The sequence below is a fragment of the Epinephelus lanceolatus genome, chromosome 5 (assembly GCF_041903045.1).
Source record: "Epinephelus lanceolatus isolate andai-2023 chromosome 5, ASM4190304v1, whole genome shotgun sequence".
In the NCBI taxonomy this organism is placed as follows: domain Eukaryota; kingdom Metazoa; phylum Chordata; class Actinopteri; order Perciformes; family Serranidae; genus Epinephelus; species Epinephelus lanceolatus.
This window is the reverse complement of record NC_135738.1, coordinates 30224228-30240417: the sequence shown is the minus strand read 5'-3', so window position 1 is coordinate 30240417 and position 16190 is coordinate 30224228. Positions and strand designations below refer to the sequence as shown.

The 16190-nt window shown below is 40.6% G+C and overlaps 1 protein-coding gene across 1 annotated transcript in view; it reads left to right on the top strand.

Annotated features, from left to right (window-relative positions):
- The first annotated feature begins 3501 nt into the window (after positions 1 to 3501).
- The window catches only part of LOC117262625 (SITS-binding protein), a 32341-nt gene continuing 19652 nt past the window's right edge, over positions 3502 to 16190 (top strand). Inside the window, exons 1-3 of the mRNA XM_033635670.2 lie at positions 3502 to 3979; positions 4055 to 4718; positions 7190 to 7361. Coding sequence (XP_033491561.1) covers positions 4248 to 4718; positions 7190 to 7361 — 643 coding nt within the window. The 5' untranslated portion in view covers positions 3502 to 3979; positions 4055 to 4247. The remainder of the gene's footprint in view (positions 3980 to 4054; positions 4719 to 7189; positions 7362 to 16190) is intronic.

Here is a 16190-nt window from a genome sequence, read left to right as displayed (position 1 = left end):
GCAGATGTTTCAGAGATATAAGACTCACAAGGCCTCAGTAGCTTGTTGTCTATCAGGGGTCACTGAACAAGTCAGTCGATCTATACTTACATTTTTAGCGACCCTTATGGCATGGCTCTGCAGACTGCTTTGGTCCAGACTGAATGAGCTCAACAACTATTGGATGGATTGGCATGAATTTTGGTACAGACATTCCCAGTGCCCAGAGCATGAATCCCAGTGAGTGTGGTGATCCACTAATTTGTCACCTATTGCTGCCAGCTGGTCAAACTCTTCATTTATCCATTTAAATATCTCGACACTGAGAAGGGTTGGCACAAATATTTGTACAGACATGGTTCCCAGACAATAGTAACCATGATCCCCTGACTTCTTTTGTATTTATTTATTTTTATTTAGTGTATTTCTGGTCAACATTTTCATTCTTTGGGTCATGATAAAGTACCTGCAAAACTAATAACATTCTCATCAGCATCAGTTGTTCTCATAACCAAATATTAGCATGCTAACTCGCTAAGGTAGTTAATTACAAAAAGTTTTCAATAATTGCCACAATATAAAGGGACAGTTCACCCCAAAATAACAAATACAACATTTTCCTCTCACCTGTAAAGTTGTGTATAAGTCCAAATTGTTTCGGTGTGAGTTTCAGAGCGGTTAAGATATCAGCCCTAGAGATGTCTGCCTTCTCTTGAATATAATAGAATTAAATGGCACTTGGCTTGTGGTGCTCAAAGCGCCAAAACATACATTTGAAAAACTTGTGACCTGGTTACTCAAGATAATCCATAGACCTTGTTGTGAGCAGTTTCATGTAGGAACTATTTTCTTTCCACAGAACCACTCCTGCCAACCATATCACCATGCAGAAGGAGGCGTGCATCTACTGCTAGCTCATGAAGCACCACTTAGGTAGCTAACATTCCAGCTCAGCCGAGGAGGATGCCATTGATGTTTACATCTTGCAGTATCACAAACTCCTTCTCCATGAGTAGATGCACGCTTCCTTCCACGCGGTGATACAGTTGGCAGGTGTAGTTTGGTAGACAGAAAATAGTTCCTACTTGAAACTGCTCACAACAAGGTCTGTGGATTATCTTGAACTACCTGGTCATGATTTCTGGAAAGAGACATTGCTGTTGAGTTTTTTAGTGTATTTTTTTTGGCACTTTGAGCACCACAAGGTGTCATTTAGTTCCATTATATTCGGGAGACAGCATCTCTACAGCTGATATCGCCAACATTCTGCAACTCACACCAAAACAATCTAGATTCATAAACAGTACTACAGGTAAGAGGAAAAAATTGTTTGTTTGATTTCGGGGTAAACTGTCCCTTTAAGTTTCTCTATCCTGAATGAAGCAGTCGACTTGACACACAAAACATAAACCATTAGCCATTCCACCCCACACCTAATTAAACCCTTGCCCCTTTGCCATCAACACTAAATGAGTGGTCAGAGGTAGTGGCCAGTTCAGGTCAGATTCCTCTGTTTTTTCATGTCCCATGTTCACACTCTCGGAGGGAGCGGGTGCATGCCACCCAGCAGTCCTCTGCCTATTAATAGCCGCGAGGGATGGAGTCGGGGGGCAATCTGGATGGCGTGTAAATTTAGACCCTCCCCCCTGGATGTTCCGTTGATGTCATAAGTCTGACCTCTGACCCAGGAGCCTGGCTGCCACAAGGCCCACGCTGAACTTGAATTTCAGGGTTCCGAGTGCAAGCATGCACGCAGGACACATGCTAGCGCTTATTCATTTACAGTACATATACATGCACACAAATGCACAGTGCAACAGTTTGTGGAAAAGAGCTGTATGTTGTATGTCACCAAAGATGCTAAGTACTCTGTGCCCTCTTTCACTGAGAGAGACTATCACACTAACTGACTGTGTGGCTTCTTTGTCTTTCATTCACTTACTTTTTGTGTGCAGATAGACGCACTGTTTGTTTCCTGCAAAAAACAAATTAACAACTGATTTGTCAGTCTTGTTTCATCTTAAAAGCTTGGCACAAAGCCGTACACGATCATGGTCTGATTTCCAAAGATTTTGAAAGCAACTGCAGTAGGAGCGGGGCGATTAGGTAGAGTGCTCGCACAGGTTCCCACAGCCTTATCCAGTGTCTCTGCCCCTGCCAGAGCTATGTGATGGATCGGAGACTGGGGGGCTGACATGCATAAACTGGGACAGGGGCAACTGATCTTCAAGGTATGTCAGCCGACACTCTTGGGATATCTTGTGCACAGCACCGCGGAAGAGACTTTAACCCTACAAACACAACAACATTGTTCAAGCCATGATTCCTCTTGTCTTATTTTTGGGTCCGATAAGGTTGTCGTTGGATACCAATAGAGCCATGACCATGTTACAGTAAGAACTGTGTTGAAATAAATGAATAGTGACACGGGATTAAAATGAGTCAACACAAGCTGTATAGAGTTTAGGTTTCGGAAAGTTATGGTGAAGGATACGCTTCTGTGAGAGCTAAGAGTCAAGCTTTGTGTCATTCATCCATGAACAATGACTTTGCATGTCTGTTGTCAAACACTCGACCACCTATAGTATGTTGACATTATAACTCCAGACACAATAGATGTTGACAGTCCAAATGGCAATGAATGCCACCTTAGACCAATCACACCACCCCCTGCCACCCTTGAGGTGCTCATAAACAACATTCCTGCCCTCAAATGTCTTCTGCACTCCACATGAGACACGCAGACCATTAAACAGCGCACAGCCTATAATATATTATCACAACACACCCTGAATGCACCACAGATTCTTGCATTGCTTCACATTTTATTTTCTGTCCTATGTGATTCTCCTGAAGCAGTTACATACAAAATTTTGGATACTTTACTTAATGCTTTGGCTAAACAAGTGCTGCAACATGTTGAGCTGCAGATTACGTCCTAAATTTGCTGCAATAGTTAATGATTCTAACAGCTCAGTTTCCTTTCAGGTTTAGCATCATTTTAATAAGACGTCTGTCAGTGTTGTGGCATAATGTTGTCAGTGTCATATGTATCTAAAAAAATAAAATAAAAACACAGCCACTAAGGGAAATGCAGAAAATGGACAATAAAAGAAAGGTTAGACAAACACAGCTTTTTACACCATTTAATCTGGATAAATGGGGTAAATCTAAAATCACAAATATAATACTTGATTTTGGTTGTAGATACTTGATAAAGGTGAGCTATAGCAGAGAGCGTTGGCCATGGAAGTTCAGCAGAGATGTTTCCTGGATGATGAGCACTTCATCCAAACTGTCTCAAAGCCAGTCTGTCTTCTACATGCAGTCCCTTGACCCAACGTAAATGTTTAGACCAACTATTTCTTTAATTTATTGGACATTTTAATTAATTATTAATCACTGTTAATGTATAATTAACCTCCTGTTAACCTCAGTTTAATTAATTATTCAATAAGATTTAGCCAATTCCATTAAACCCACATGACAGGAATACAGCATTGGTTTTAAATGTTCCACTGCTCAGTTGTAGCCTACTTCTCATTTTGGAATCAGACATCACTCCTTGTGCTACTTTAAGATGTGAAACACCACAAGATCAAATGGCAAGTGTCCCGACCTTGCCATGCCCAATTGACGCCCCTGATCCGTCCACCAAACCACCAGATGACAAGTCTCCACAGTCTTTACGCACGGAGAGCGCACGGAGAGTTTGCAAGCACGCATGGGGATCCCTCCCTTCCAGGCTGTCCGTGGCCTCCTCGCCCGGGCGGGCTGTTCCAAGACTCAGCCAAACCCTCTTGATCCCCCATTTCCCTCTCTCTACCTTTCCTCTGAAGAAACAACCCGGCGTTACGTCAGAAAGTGCAGGGCAAGCAAGTCAGCGTCTTAGGAGCTATTCGTAGGCATTGCTGCCAAACCCGGCTTGGGGCTGCTCACGAGCTCACTGCAGCCAATGCAATTTACAAATGCAACTCTTTTAAAACAGCAGGAGTATGTGGTAAGTCACTTATTCATTCATACTGTTTTATTTCCTCGCTGGGATTTTATTCTCACAGCTTTCTTCACATGACAGGTCTCTGTTGCTGGCACAATTGCGCAAAAAAACAACATCAACAGTGTAAACGGTGCAAAGATAAAGAGTAGGCTGGTTTACCCTGTAGCCTCACTGGAAACACCATGACATGATGAAGCAGCAGAGCTTTTTGACGCACAGAGATTTCTGCAGCATTTTTTGTGTTTGATTCTTTGCTGATCTCAAAGACAACATGCCCCACGCTCGAAATAGGAACCCCAGCCCCATCCCAGAGGTAACATGGGACACGGGGCTGAAAGAGATGAACGAGACCTGGAAAGGAGCTATAGCCTGTCTCGGAGTGGCCGTCTTCTTTGTCATGACCATCGGGATCATATATTGGCAAGTGGTGGACCAGCCTAACAAGAACTGGATCCTCAGGGGGACTTTTAGCGGACTGATCTGGGAGAGAAGAACCCACTCGCTGGTCATACAGACCCTGACGGAGGACAAGACCTATGTGGAGATAGACGTCGGGAACGTGGGGAACCCCGACATCGAGGTTCCCTTCGTGAGGAACCTGTGCTGGTTGAATAAAACGGAGTTCTGCTATACGTGGGACTCGGTGGCCGAGGTGAAGATCTCGCTGGAGGTGAATGAGGAGACGGAGACGGAGTGCTACAGTATGACTTGGGCGCCGGTGCACTGTCATGTGGAGCTGAAGGTAGGGTGTCTCTCGGTGTGGACTCAAGAGCCAAAAACACAAGCAGAATGTCATCAAAATGCACTTTTACGCACAATGTGATGCGCAAAAAAGCAGTTTTGCACGTGGAAATTTCACGCCTTAATTTCCAGTTTACGCAGTGTTAATTGGCATATGATTGTGCGCATTGGTGCACAACAAACCATAAATTTGAAGGCCCATGTTCACGTTTTAAATCTAAAAGCACATTATGCGTATTTTCTCATACAAATAAGTTACAGGACGTTTTGTCTGTTTTATATAAGTGGTCTACTTAAATGTACATGATTTTAATCACCACCTGGTCATATAAAATTATTAAATCACAAAAGACTGAACTGAATTAAATAAGTGGCTCAGATGCAGCAGATGAAGGCGTATAATCCATAACTTGGCTCATATGTTCGGATACAAAAATACTACAATTTATGTTTATTTTAAATGTCGTTTTAATTTAATTTTGTTGAAATTAAATTTCTAAAACTATGACAACCTATTAAATTACTTGAAACAAAACACAACCATGACGCATGAGTGACTCATTTGAGCTTACATGATGTAATAGACCAAAAAATAAATAAATAGTTTGCGTGATCCCCTCATCCTTTCCCTCTTTACAGCCCTGAGCGGACTCCATTCGTGTTAAATCTGCCTCGTCACAGTTGTTGTGCTTCTTTACATGCACAGTACTTACTGTACTTTCCCCCCACAGCTTAATTATCAAAGGCATTTAACTATTGGGATGTTTGGGGAGGTTAATCTCTCCCCACTGGAACATTCCTCGCCATAACTCCCTGTCATGTGGCGCGACTGCTCACAGGAAATCTCTCCAAACTAAAGTCGCCTTTATTTTTCTAATTTCCAAAATCCTGCCCGGCGCCTCTCAGGTGACCACTTGGCACCTGTTTTAAAACTCCTTAGCAGAGCCCGGATTTGCTTACGTGAAATAAATGAGCTGCCGGTTTGCGCATTTGTACCCCCCATGCGTCAAGGCGCTTTGAGGAAGGACAGACTTTCTCTTAGAAAACACTCTGTCATTCAATCCCTCCTGCGTGCGATGCTCTCTGAGACAGTCTCATGTGCCAGCCGTCACATAGCCTACAAGCCCTGTGCCATGCAGCTCTGCACTGAAGTCATACTACAGTCAGAGATTAGATTCATCCCTACTGCAGCACATCAGGTACATAATGTGATAGCACTGGAAACATTTAATCTGTTCCAACTTCCCCCCTCTGGAAGGCGTTACAGGACACTGTACGCCAAAACATCCAGACACAAGAACACTTTCTTTCCACAGGACATCACTATGATGAACAGTTAACGTCAGGCATACAGTGTCAATAACCCTGTAACACCAAACATCCACTGTACCTGCAAATTACGTATCTTTATAGTTTACACACACTGTGTTTTTTAACATGTAAATATCATTACTGTCAATATGAATAAAAGCAGGCTGGATATACTCCCAAATCCAGCTTCCTCGTGTAGATAAAGCAAACTGTCACATCAATAATTCCATATTTGTTCCAGCACCTTTTGCATCATTGATCTTCTGTCAGCATATGTTGCTGTCAACATTTGGGGGCACACATATAAAACAGGGGGTTTGGGTGTCCCCGGCAGAAAAAATTGGAGCATCAAACACTTAATTTTCTGCATTCTGTGGGATTTTTATGCACTAATTTGTGCCATTTCTGCACAAATGTATGGTGTAAATGTCTTCAATTTGTTGAAATTAAAGACCTCTGCCACTTTAAAGTTATTTTGGAAGGGGCGAATGCATATGTTCTAAATATAAAGGACGTCAGAGGAAGAGCCTTTGGCTCAAAATGCATCAAAATGCTTCCAACAGGAGCTGCTTGGTGTGTGGATGTATTTGTTTCCTACTGAATATTGACATGTCCCCTGCCTCCTCCCCAAAATCAACACATATGTCAACTCATACAAAATCAGTACATACATATTGATATAGATAGACTTTTTTTATATTTGTACTTACTGTGAAATGTTTATGTTTATCTTGTTCAGCTTTGTTGTCCTTGCTTTTAGCTGTTGTGTCAATTTCTATGCAGATGCATTGAGAGTAACAAAAAACTGAGTCAAATTCCTTTTATTGGCCAATAAAGCTGATTCTGATTTCGATTAACGGACAGTCAGAGTCATCTTATACCCACTCATAAATGAAATTCAGATACCCCATTCACGCTTAAGTCCACTTAAAGCATTTGAGTTGTCTCAGAAATTAATAAAACTTGCATTTTCTTCTACCATCTATTAACTTTTAATCTTAACTCTACCACTAATTTCTTATGTATATTTTCCTTTTCTTTGTCAGCATCAATTTCATATTGCTGTTTTTAGTCTGTCTTGATGTATGTAAACCTGTCTGTCTCTTTCTCTATGTGTCTTTCTCCTTCACACTGTTTTTGTGTACGTGCCTATCTTTTCAGGACTGCTTCTCCATGACCAACGTGTCCTGGTACGGTGGCGCCAGCGTCCGGGGTCAGACCTGGCCGATCAACGACCAGAACGCCACCACACAGCCCTTCATCGTGAGCGATCTTAAGGACAATCCCTCAGGCTTCGGCTCTGCCCTGGAACGTTACTTCCTGGGCTCATCAGGTGAGAAGGTCACGGTTGGAATGAATCTTTTGCATCAACTGAGATTTACTCTCGCTGTCATTAGCAAAAGTGGAGTCGTAGTTCTTCTTTACACCTTGGCCTGTTACAAGAAAAAAGACCTTTGTAAATCTTTTGAATGACACATCGTCAGCTGTTTTTCCACACTTGCCATTGGCGCAGGGTTAGCACAAGGGCTCGGGAAATCTGACCCCGCATCAGTGGGTATACGATGTGTGGCGTGAATCCCAGGGCGTGAGGGAAGCCCTGTGGATGTTGTTGTGTTTTCTTACCACCCCCCTCGTGTTTGTTTGTGTTTGAGCTGAGGAAAAAAACGGCCTCCAGAACCAGCATCCTTAAAAAAACCACACACACCACTGACTGGACAGGACGTCGTCCATCCTACTAATAGAGTGTAACGTAATACTGTCTGTGGCATGTCAGTTTATTAATTTAGAGATTAGACTACAAAGGGAAGCAAACCACCTTTAGCATCTTAAATTAACTCTTAGGGATACCGGGGTAATTGCCTTTTGTTTCTATTAAAAGGGCAGGTTGGATGAGGGCCCTGCTGACTCTTATAACTCACCAGGTTATTTTGGGGGTGTTAGATTTTATCCTGGGGGCAAAGGGGGGAGGCAGGGACCACTGGCGGATGTGAATGGTTAATGTGACTGACGAGGAACGTGTGGTGTTTGTGCGTGAGTGTGTGTGTGTGTGTGTGTGTGTGTGTGTGTGTGTGTGTGTGAGTGTACATGTGTGCTTGTGTGGTAGGGGGTATAGCATTAACCTCGAGGGACTTTGCTCTCAAGTTGTGTTTGTGTGAAGTTTGCTTACTGAGCTGCTGCTCAAACTAACCACTCTATTCTTAAAAGAGTTCACATGACATTCTTTTTTGACAACCAGACATTTTAAAATCCCATTTTACACACATGCACATTGCAATGTGTACTTTTTTTTAGCATATTTCTTAGATTACTGACTCTCAGTGTCAAAGGGAATCCTGTGCATGTGTGTGTGCCAGCCAGCGTCCAGATCAGGGCAGAGAGTATGACTTCATCCAGTGAGGTGACACAAACAATCATCTATCATGACTTCACTGATTGTTAGCAGCAGTCACACACATTCATTCACATACTGACAGACACAAATGCACCCATGCACACGCGCATACACCCATACACATTTTGGGGATGTTATGTAACACAGTGGCAGGCTTAACAAGAGAGTCACATGACTTAAATCCCTTTTCCACCTTGTGAGAGGACGGCAGTAATTATCAGGACCCTGTAACCCTTTGTTTCTCCCGTTAGCTTCACACAGAGAACAAAAAAAAGAAAAGGGATGAGATGAGATCCCGACGAGAACAACTGTTTGAACGTTGCCAAGTAACCACTCGCAGGCACACACTGTACATAGCCCCAAACATAGCAAACTGATGCTCAGCAATGACAGCGATGCCTATTGGAGCATTAAAGGTATATTTAACATGATATCTTGCTTTAAAGTTCAAGGATGTTTTTGTTTGGCTCTTAGATTTACATAATGTACCTCAGAGAGAATCGTTTTTCACAACTGAAGACATACTGATATTTGTACTTGGCTGCTTTCCGATTGCAAGGATCAGCGGAAATTATTATTGGGAAATGATTTTTAATTGATTTTGATTTGTCATTCTTCCTTCATGCACGCAGCTCATGAGTTAAAGAGACCTAACAACGTAGACTGTCACACTTCAGATTTGGCTAATGTGACAAGAATATTTCACTTGTAGGGTCCTGTGCAGGGCCATGCACAGACATTTTGGGGGTCAGGTGCTCGGGTGAAATAAAGGGCACCCCTCTCATAATCATTGATAATAATAAAAAAGGCACATACAGTAGCATATCTTTCACGTACTTACCTATTTATTTACTTCATACCCATACACTCATACGTTGTGGTTTAACAGAGACAAACAAATGACGTCATATGTAACATAAAGTTACATACTTAACATAAAGTTACGTAGGTTAGGTTTAGAATAAGAAACATGGTTAGACGTCTTTAGGTTCAGACAAGTAAAGTTATGTAGGTTAGGTTCAGGAAAAGAAACATGGTGAAGACGTACCTTAAAATAACTCACAGGGATGAGGGTTAGAGGGTGAAGGTTAGGGGTTAAAGGGGACTCCTCACGCAAACTTTTTGCTCTCCAGGCCCTGATCACACAGAAAGCGTTTTTGGAGGCGGCTTTTTGTAATTGTTTTAAATGAGAATTAAGTGTTTTGCTCATGTTTTTTGCACTGTGACACACCTCGCGTTTCTGCACTCCAGGTGCCTGCCGTATTTGCTGCAGCATTCAGAACTCCTCAAGGTTAAAAAAACTTCCACTCAAAGCAGACAAGTGCTCCATGTCATCTCTTTTTTTTAATCAAATTTTTTTTTTTTTTTTTCATTGTCCAATGAGATGACCTTCTGCGGTGGTCAAGACAACAAGTTTACAGTTGGTAAACAATGGAGGAGAAACTGGTGGTAGCGGTTGCTGGATACCCAGACCTATACGACTCGACGTTAGACAGCAGGTTGTCAGACTGCCCCCGAGTCATCCTAAAATATGCCTGGAAATGGCCATCATCGAGGTGAAGCACCTGGACCAGGCTCCCTTTAATCCACCCTCTTTTTTAGGGTCTCATGCACCCACCCAAATCTCAGTTTCCCTGCACCCAAAAAAACTATTTGCCGACAGCCTCTGACCCTCAACCAGAGCTAGAGCAGGTACCCTCTGCCTGAACATTTTAGGAACTCACCGCTAATTACTATGAAATAAAAGATGCGGTAGATTGATAACACAGGAAGGTTAGTGTGAGGATGCGATGGAGTAGTTGCCTGGACACAATAAAATGGCGCAGCAAGTGTTTTTTTTACTAGTGGCCCTCGCATCAGGGCTTTATACTACTTCTGTGTTTCCTCTCATCAGTGCATTGGTCACATTATCACAGTCTTCCTGATTATGTGGGTTGTACATGAATGGTGGTGCATTACCTTTTGTAGGTATGCATACAAATAGTGCATGAGAACAGCCTGTACCAGTGAAGGCAGGTCAAGGAGACGTGGATGCTGCTCTACAGGGCACTCGATTTACATGTGTTTACTATGGTGGCTGTGACAAGGGAAGTCAAAGAAGGAGGTACTGGGGCTCGCAGAATTAAAACTCAAATGCAGTTGTCAGGTGTTACAACATGTTTTTAAATGAGAATTGTTGCCAAGGACTTTAAAATATGAAGATTAGAAAAATGTAATAAGTGCAAAAAGGGCACTTATCTAGGGTCGATCAGTGTGTGTGCCTGGACGCATCATTTCACAGGTAGAGGTGATGTTTCCTTGAACTCCAGTGAGAGTTTTCCCCCCTCAACACACTCTTGGTATTTGGTGATTCACCATGGGCCCTGATAGGAGGATAGGCACCACAAATAGAATGTATATTTTTGGTGTTACATTAAGACGGACACATCTCCTCAGACCACCTGTTTTTTAACGAGTAGCCACGTCTGGATGTGGAACAAGGATAGAGTTTCAGTTCAGTTTTGGTAGTAATGACATTATGGTAGTAATAGTAATAGTCTGATTGCTTACTGGCATCCACAGTTTGCATCCTGTATGAGATTGGATTGATCCTCTCCTTTCAGAGGTATAGGCTCAATATGTGCATCCACTTACCTTGAATAAATCATTGATGTATAAGGCTCCTGCAAAATAACCACTCACATCCGTGCTCTTGTGCACATCAGACAGGTCGGACCACCGTTAAGAAGCATTACATTTTTAACAGCAATTGATGACTGCGGCTGTGACGAAGAGCATGATGTGGTAGTCATAACTATGTTATTGTTGTGGGACAGGAAACAATTACAGCAGCTATTATGGAGAGAAAAATACTACCATTATGTGTGGATAGTAAACAGGATCATTATGGGAAATTTTGAGTTTGTGCAGGCTTAATCAGATCATTGATTTGTTCCTAGTATTGGCAGTAAAACGTTATTATTTCTACATGTAAACAGAACAACTCTAATTGAATGCAGAACTAAAAATTAACTCTGCATGTAAAATTAAAAAAAAGATTAAAAAAAATCAGTTTGTTACATACACTGAATACTATTCATAACCACGTCTTTTCTTAGTTTAGATAAATTAATAAAAAGGAAATTAGTTGAATTTATTTTTGTGTAGTAAAGTAAAATTGAACTAAAAGCACAGCGACAGGGCTCTCACATATCTGCAAAGGTAAATTGAACTTAAAATACTCGCTGTATATTTGTATGTGAGACTCTACACCTCTCAGTTCATAATATATCCTCTCAGGAAAAGCTGAACTCCAACTATTCACACCGACGTCACTGTTTTGAACAAGATAAGAGGAGCTGCACTGACCATGTTTGATACCAACAAGCTCAATTTTTATTTATGTCATGATTTCACCCCGTTTCTAGATGAGGTGCGGTGTGCTTCTTTGGTTTCAGCTGGTTTAAAAAAAAACCAACTGTGGTATTTTTATTTTGCTCGACATAGATTTGTGAAAAGCAGCACACCAGTGGTGATAAAATAGTTAAGCATCACCACATGTCTCGATCACACTGGTGAGCTTGATTTAGAATTAACAGACAAATCTGCATCTCAGCAGAAAGCCTTCATCAGAGCTCTGATGTCTCCTTTTTCCTGAGTCTGCTCTCTGCAGTTTTAGAGTAACATTACACAGCTGTGTAAGCCAACTGACCGTCGTGTATGTATGGGACCTGTCTGCACGGACTCTAGTTAGTCATAAGAGCACATTATGAATGTGGTAGGCAATATATGGAGCTGTGACTGACATCCCTAAGAGGGCCCCTGGGCATGATTAAAGACAGACAGACTGCAACACAGAGCGACAGAGCAACAGAACGACTGCGCACTGTGCTGTAATACCTGATATTTCACAAAATCAGGAGTAAAGAGTTGCAAAGTAAATGTTGTGAAAATTTCCTTTGGTTACATTCCTCGCTGATAACACTGAACAATGCCTGTGTGCTCTGTGACCTTGTCTTATAGTTCACAGAAACCTGTTGCACTCCCTGGCTCACTGTGCCATGACCGAGCCTTGAACCACATCCTTCTTGTCTTATATTCTCACATAAATCCGCTCGCCCACAGCATCTCTGAACAGCATTTAACTGTGTAACAGTTAGGAAACAAACTATGGGACACAAACCACAGAAAAAACGATGATCTTACAGCAGTAAAGAAGAGGTAGAAAAGTAAGGCAAAGAGACAGCAGAGACGATATATGCAGCTGTGCAGCAAAGTGACATTTGAGAGTGTTGCCAACTGGAGGAACTTGTCACAGCCCCACCTGTCTTTAGTCATACAAAAACAACTGGGCTACTAAGAACAGATTAGATATCACTGAGGCTGTGTCCTGCATTAATAACATAAGAGAGAACTCTCAGGGAGACGTTGTCCCAGAGCTTTAGCGGCTTATTCCTACGTTTATTTAACTGGAGGTCTGTGGGATACAATTTACACAGGCTTTAGAGAGCAAATGTATGCAGAGGAAGAGTGGATATAGGTACCTATGTTTTGGAAGATAATTACTGTGCATGGCAAAATCACATAGTAATCAGATGCGGATTGTTGGCTTGATGTGATACAGAGGGGAAACATACCATTACAGGTCTAATATAATAAATGAACAGTTTATTTTGCTAATTGACATAGATGCTTTCATTATTGCTCTACAGTGTCCATTGAGGGTCAGAATTTGAAAGATAATGGCCTGACATTGAATAAAGGTTCTTTAAAAAATGAATTTACAGATGGATCAGTATTTTAATGGTAATTTATTCCTGATATTTTTCATTACATTGCAGCTAAAATGTATTTGTTTATTATCAGTCTTATAATACTTTGTGGTTTAGTTGTGTACAATTTAATTATATATTTGCATGGTTAATTTAAGCTTTAATTGTGGCCGCTTTATAATTGTTTTTTATTTTATATAGCGAAGGACACGTGATTTTTTTCTCAGTGGAGGAATTAGAAATAATTAAATTGTGAAAATGTTCATTTGAAATGAGCAATTTGACATTTGTAAAATAACCAAATAATAGATTAAATTAAAAAAAATTAATATTTATTTGCATTTGTATTCATGTAATTTATTGATACACACACAATAAATAAAAACAGTGCACGCTATTTATCTTGACAGAACTAAAACACACACACTCACACACTCACACACACACACACACACACACACACACACAGATATGATTTTGTATATCAGCACACAGTGTACAGCTTCTTTTTTTTTTGTTTGTTTATTTTGGTTAACTCTTATAATATATTTAATATATTTACATATGAGAAGTTAAAAGTTGTCTTATATTAATATGAGTATTATTTATATTCATAGGGCCTCACTCACATGCAGACACAGATATTGCGTGTTTACATCAGACAGATACCTTGGCTGTCATCAAAGCTGAAACTCAAACTCATTACAAATAAGGGCTTAAGAGTTCCTATTTGTTTTCACAGCAGGCCGTTGTAATAAGTGAGAGTGCGATAGCTCTCTGGATCCAATAAAAGTAATTTATCTACTGTCTCCTCATATCTACTTTTCTTAATGCTAGCTTTTATAAAACGAGCATCAGAGATTAGAATCAAATGTAATTTCTGTGAATTTATCAGATTTGGCAGCAGCTCCGGCAGATATTAGACCACCTCCATGCAAACGTGTATCTGTGCAAATGTGCACACACATTACCTCTGCCTTGCTCTCTCTTTCAGTTTCTGGTCCTTCCATTTTAGCATAATTTCCTTCTCACCATCTCCCACCCCTTTTTCTTTATTTCTATCTCTGACTCAATCTTTCCATGTGGGATTCAAAGAAATGATACTTTACTGCTCCTGCTCGTTTGTTGTTCGGTCTCTCGGAGGGAACCGGCCAAGCACAACACGCAGATATGGAGGAAGGTTATGTAACAATCGGGGATTTTGATTTCTTTTTTCTTTCAGATAATGATACTTAATCATCTTTATTTGATACACCGTATAATGACGAGGATGGGAGCAGTAAAGATGTATTTTCATGCATTATGGTGTTTAATATTGACCAAGCAGAGGAAGCAAGAGAACCACAGACAATATTTGTGAGTGCAAAACATCCACTAAAAAGAGGCTTTAAAATGCAGCAGTTTTAACTTTTTTCCAACTGAAGGTTTACAGATCATGAGATTTGTTTGAAAGCCCCCCCAAAACCAATAAAGGGACCTTGAGTTTTTGTGGTCATTTAAATGCACAAAGTTGAGAGCTGGTAAACGAAATGCCAATACTTTCTCCAAGCATCTAAAGGAGGTGACTTACTTTAAGTCTCCATGGAATAAAAAAACGCATTTTCCCATTATTAATACTCTTCCCCAGTGTTCATTGATCGTTTATCTCTTGTTACATGCTAAATATATGTAAATAAATAAATCAGTATCATTTTATTTTTACATCAAATTTCCTGTCTTTTCTCTTTCTGTGAAACCGGGTAAAACTATTTTCTGGGAGTGGGAATCACCAGAGGCTCTATGATATGATATAATCACAATACTCACAATACAGTAGTATTGCAGTTCTAAAAATGTTGCAATATACTGAGTATTGCGATAAAAATAAATTGCAGTATTTTGTGTTGTATAACCTTTTTTCAATTGTGAATTCTGCCGTCAAAGGAAAACTTTATCAACATCTGTTTCATCTAATAAGACAAAGTTTTTAGTCTGTTTATCTCACTTTAGTCATTTTATTTTATTGCAACAAAAAATATGTAGTAGACTGAAAAAGCAATTGATTTTATTGTTCAAGTAGGCTACCCAAAATTTAATTTGTAATATTAATAATTTGTTCATTAAAAAAATAGATACATGGTATTGTGTGACAATGCGATAATGCCACACAAATATATTGTGATACTATGCTGTATCGAAATTTTTTCCCCTCCCCTACTATTTTCAAATGTTTGATGTCTCATCCAGCACTCGGGGGCTTTTACAAAAGTTCGTCCAATCAAATGAGACTTTGGGAGACTAGCTAGCCACAATGATCATATAAAATCACACCTGACTGTTTGTGGCTTGTCGCAGCTAACAGAGCAATATGTCTATATAGTAAGCAATGTGTGTTCGGATATCAGTGGGCAAAATCTCTGTTTTCATCTACAAAAACAACATTGTGGAAGTCTAATTCATGCATCTCTCCCTCATTCTCATCCTGATCTAATGGCAAGAGATCTAACGGACTCTGCTGTAGCTTTGTATCGCACTAAACTGTAAGCCTGCCCACGTTAACACAGTCCAAAGGATTTGATTTAAACCCCTCTTGTAACTGTACACTGCTGAAATATTCAGCTTCACTGGGAAATACATCACAGTACAGAAGCTAAAGACGCCCTAACTTACATTTCACAGGGACTTTAAGCTGAGTTTAGTACCAAATAATAATGAACAACAGGGGTGTAGGGGGGACTGAGTAGACAGAGTACTACTATAGTAGAATAAATAGATGTGGATGTGGGGAGGGGCCCATAGAGAATGGGTACAGGGTCCAGAATTTTGTGCTACGCCCCTGAAAAACAACACAGGTAGATTGAGAGCTTGTTATCTTCTAGAGGTTTATTGTTTTGGTTGAGTTTTTCCCTTGCATTTTCTCTGTCTTTGTGCCAACCCAAGATTACTGAGTCACACCTAAACAGAAATAAATGCTCAAAATATTCAGCTTGCATGGCGAAGTAAAACAAGCTGCTGCTGCGTTACTCAATAGGTCACCAGG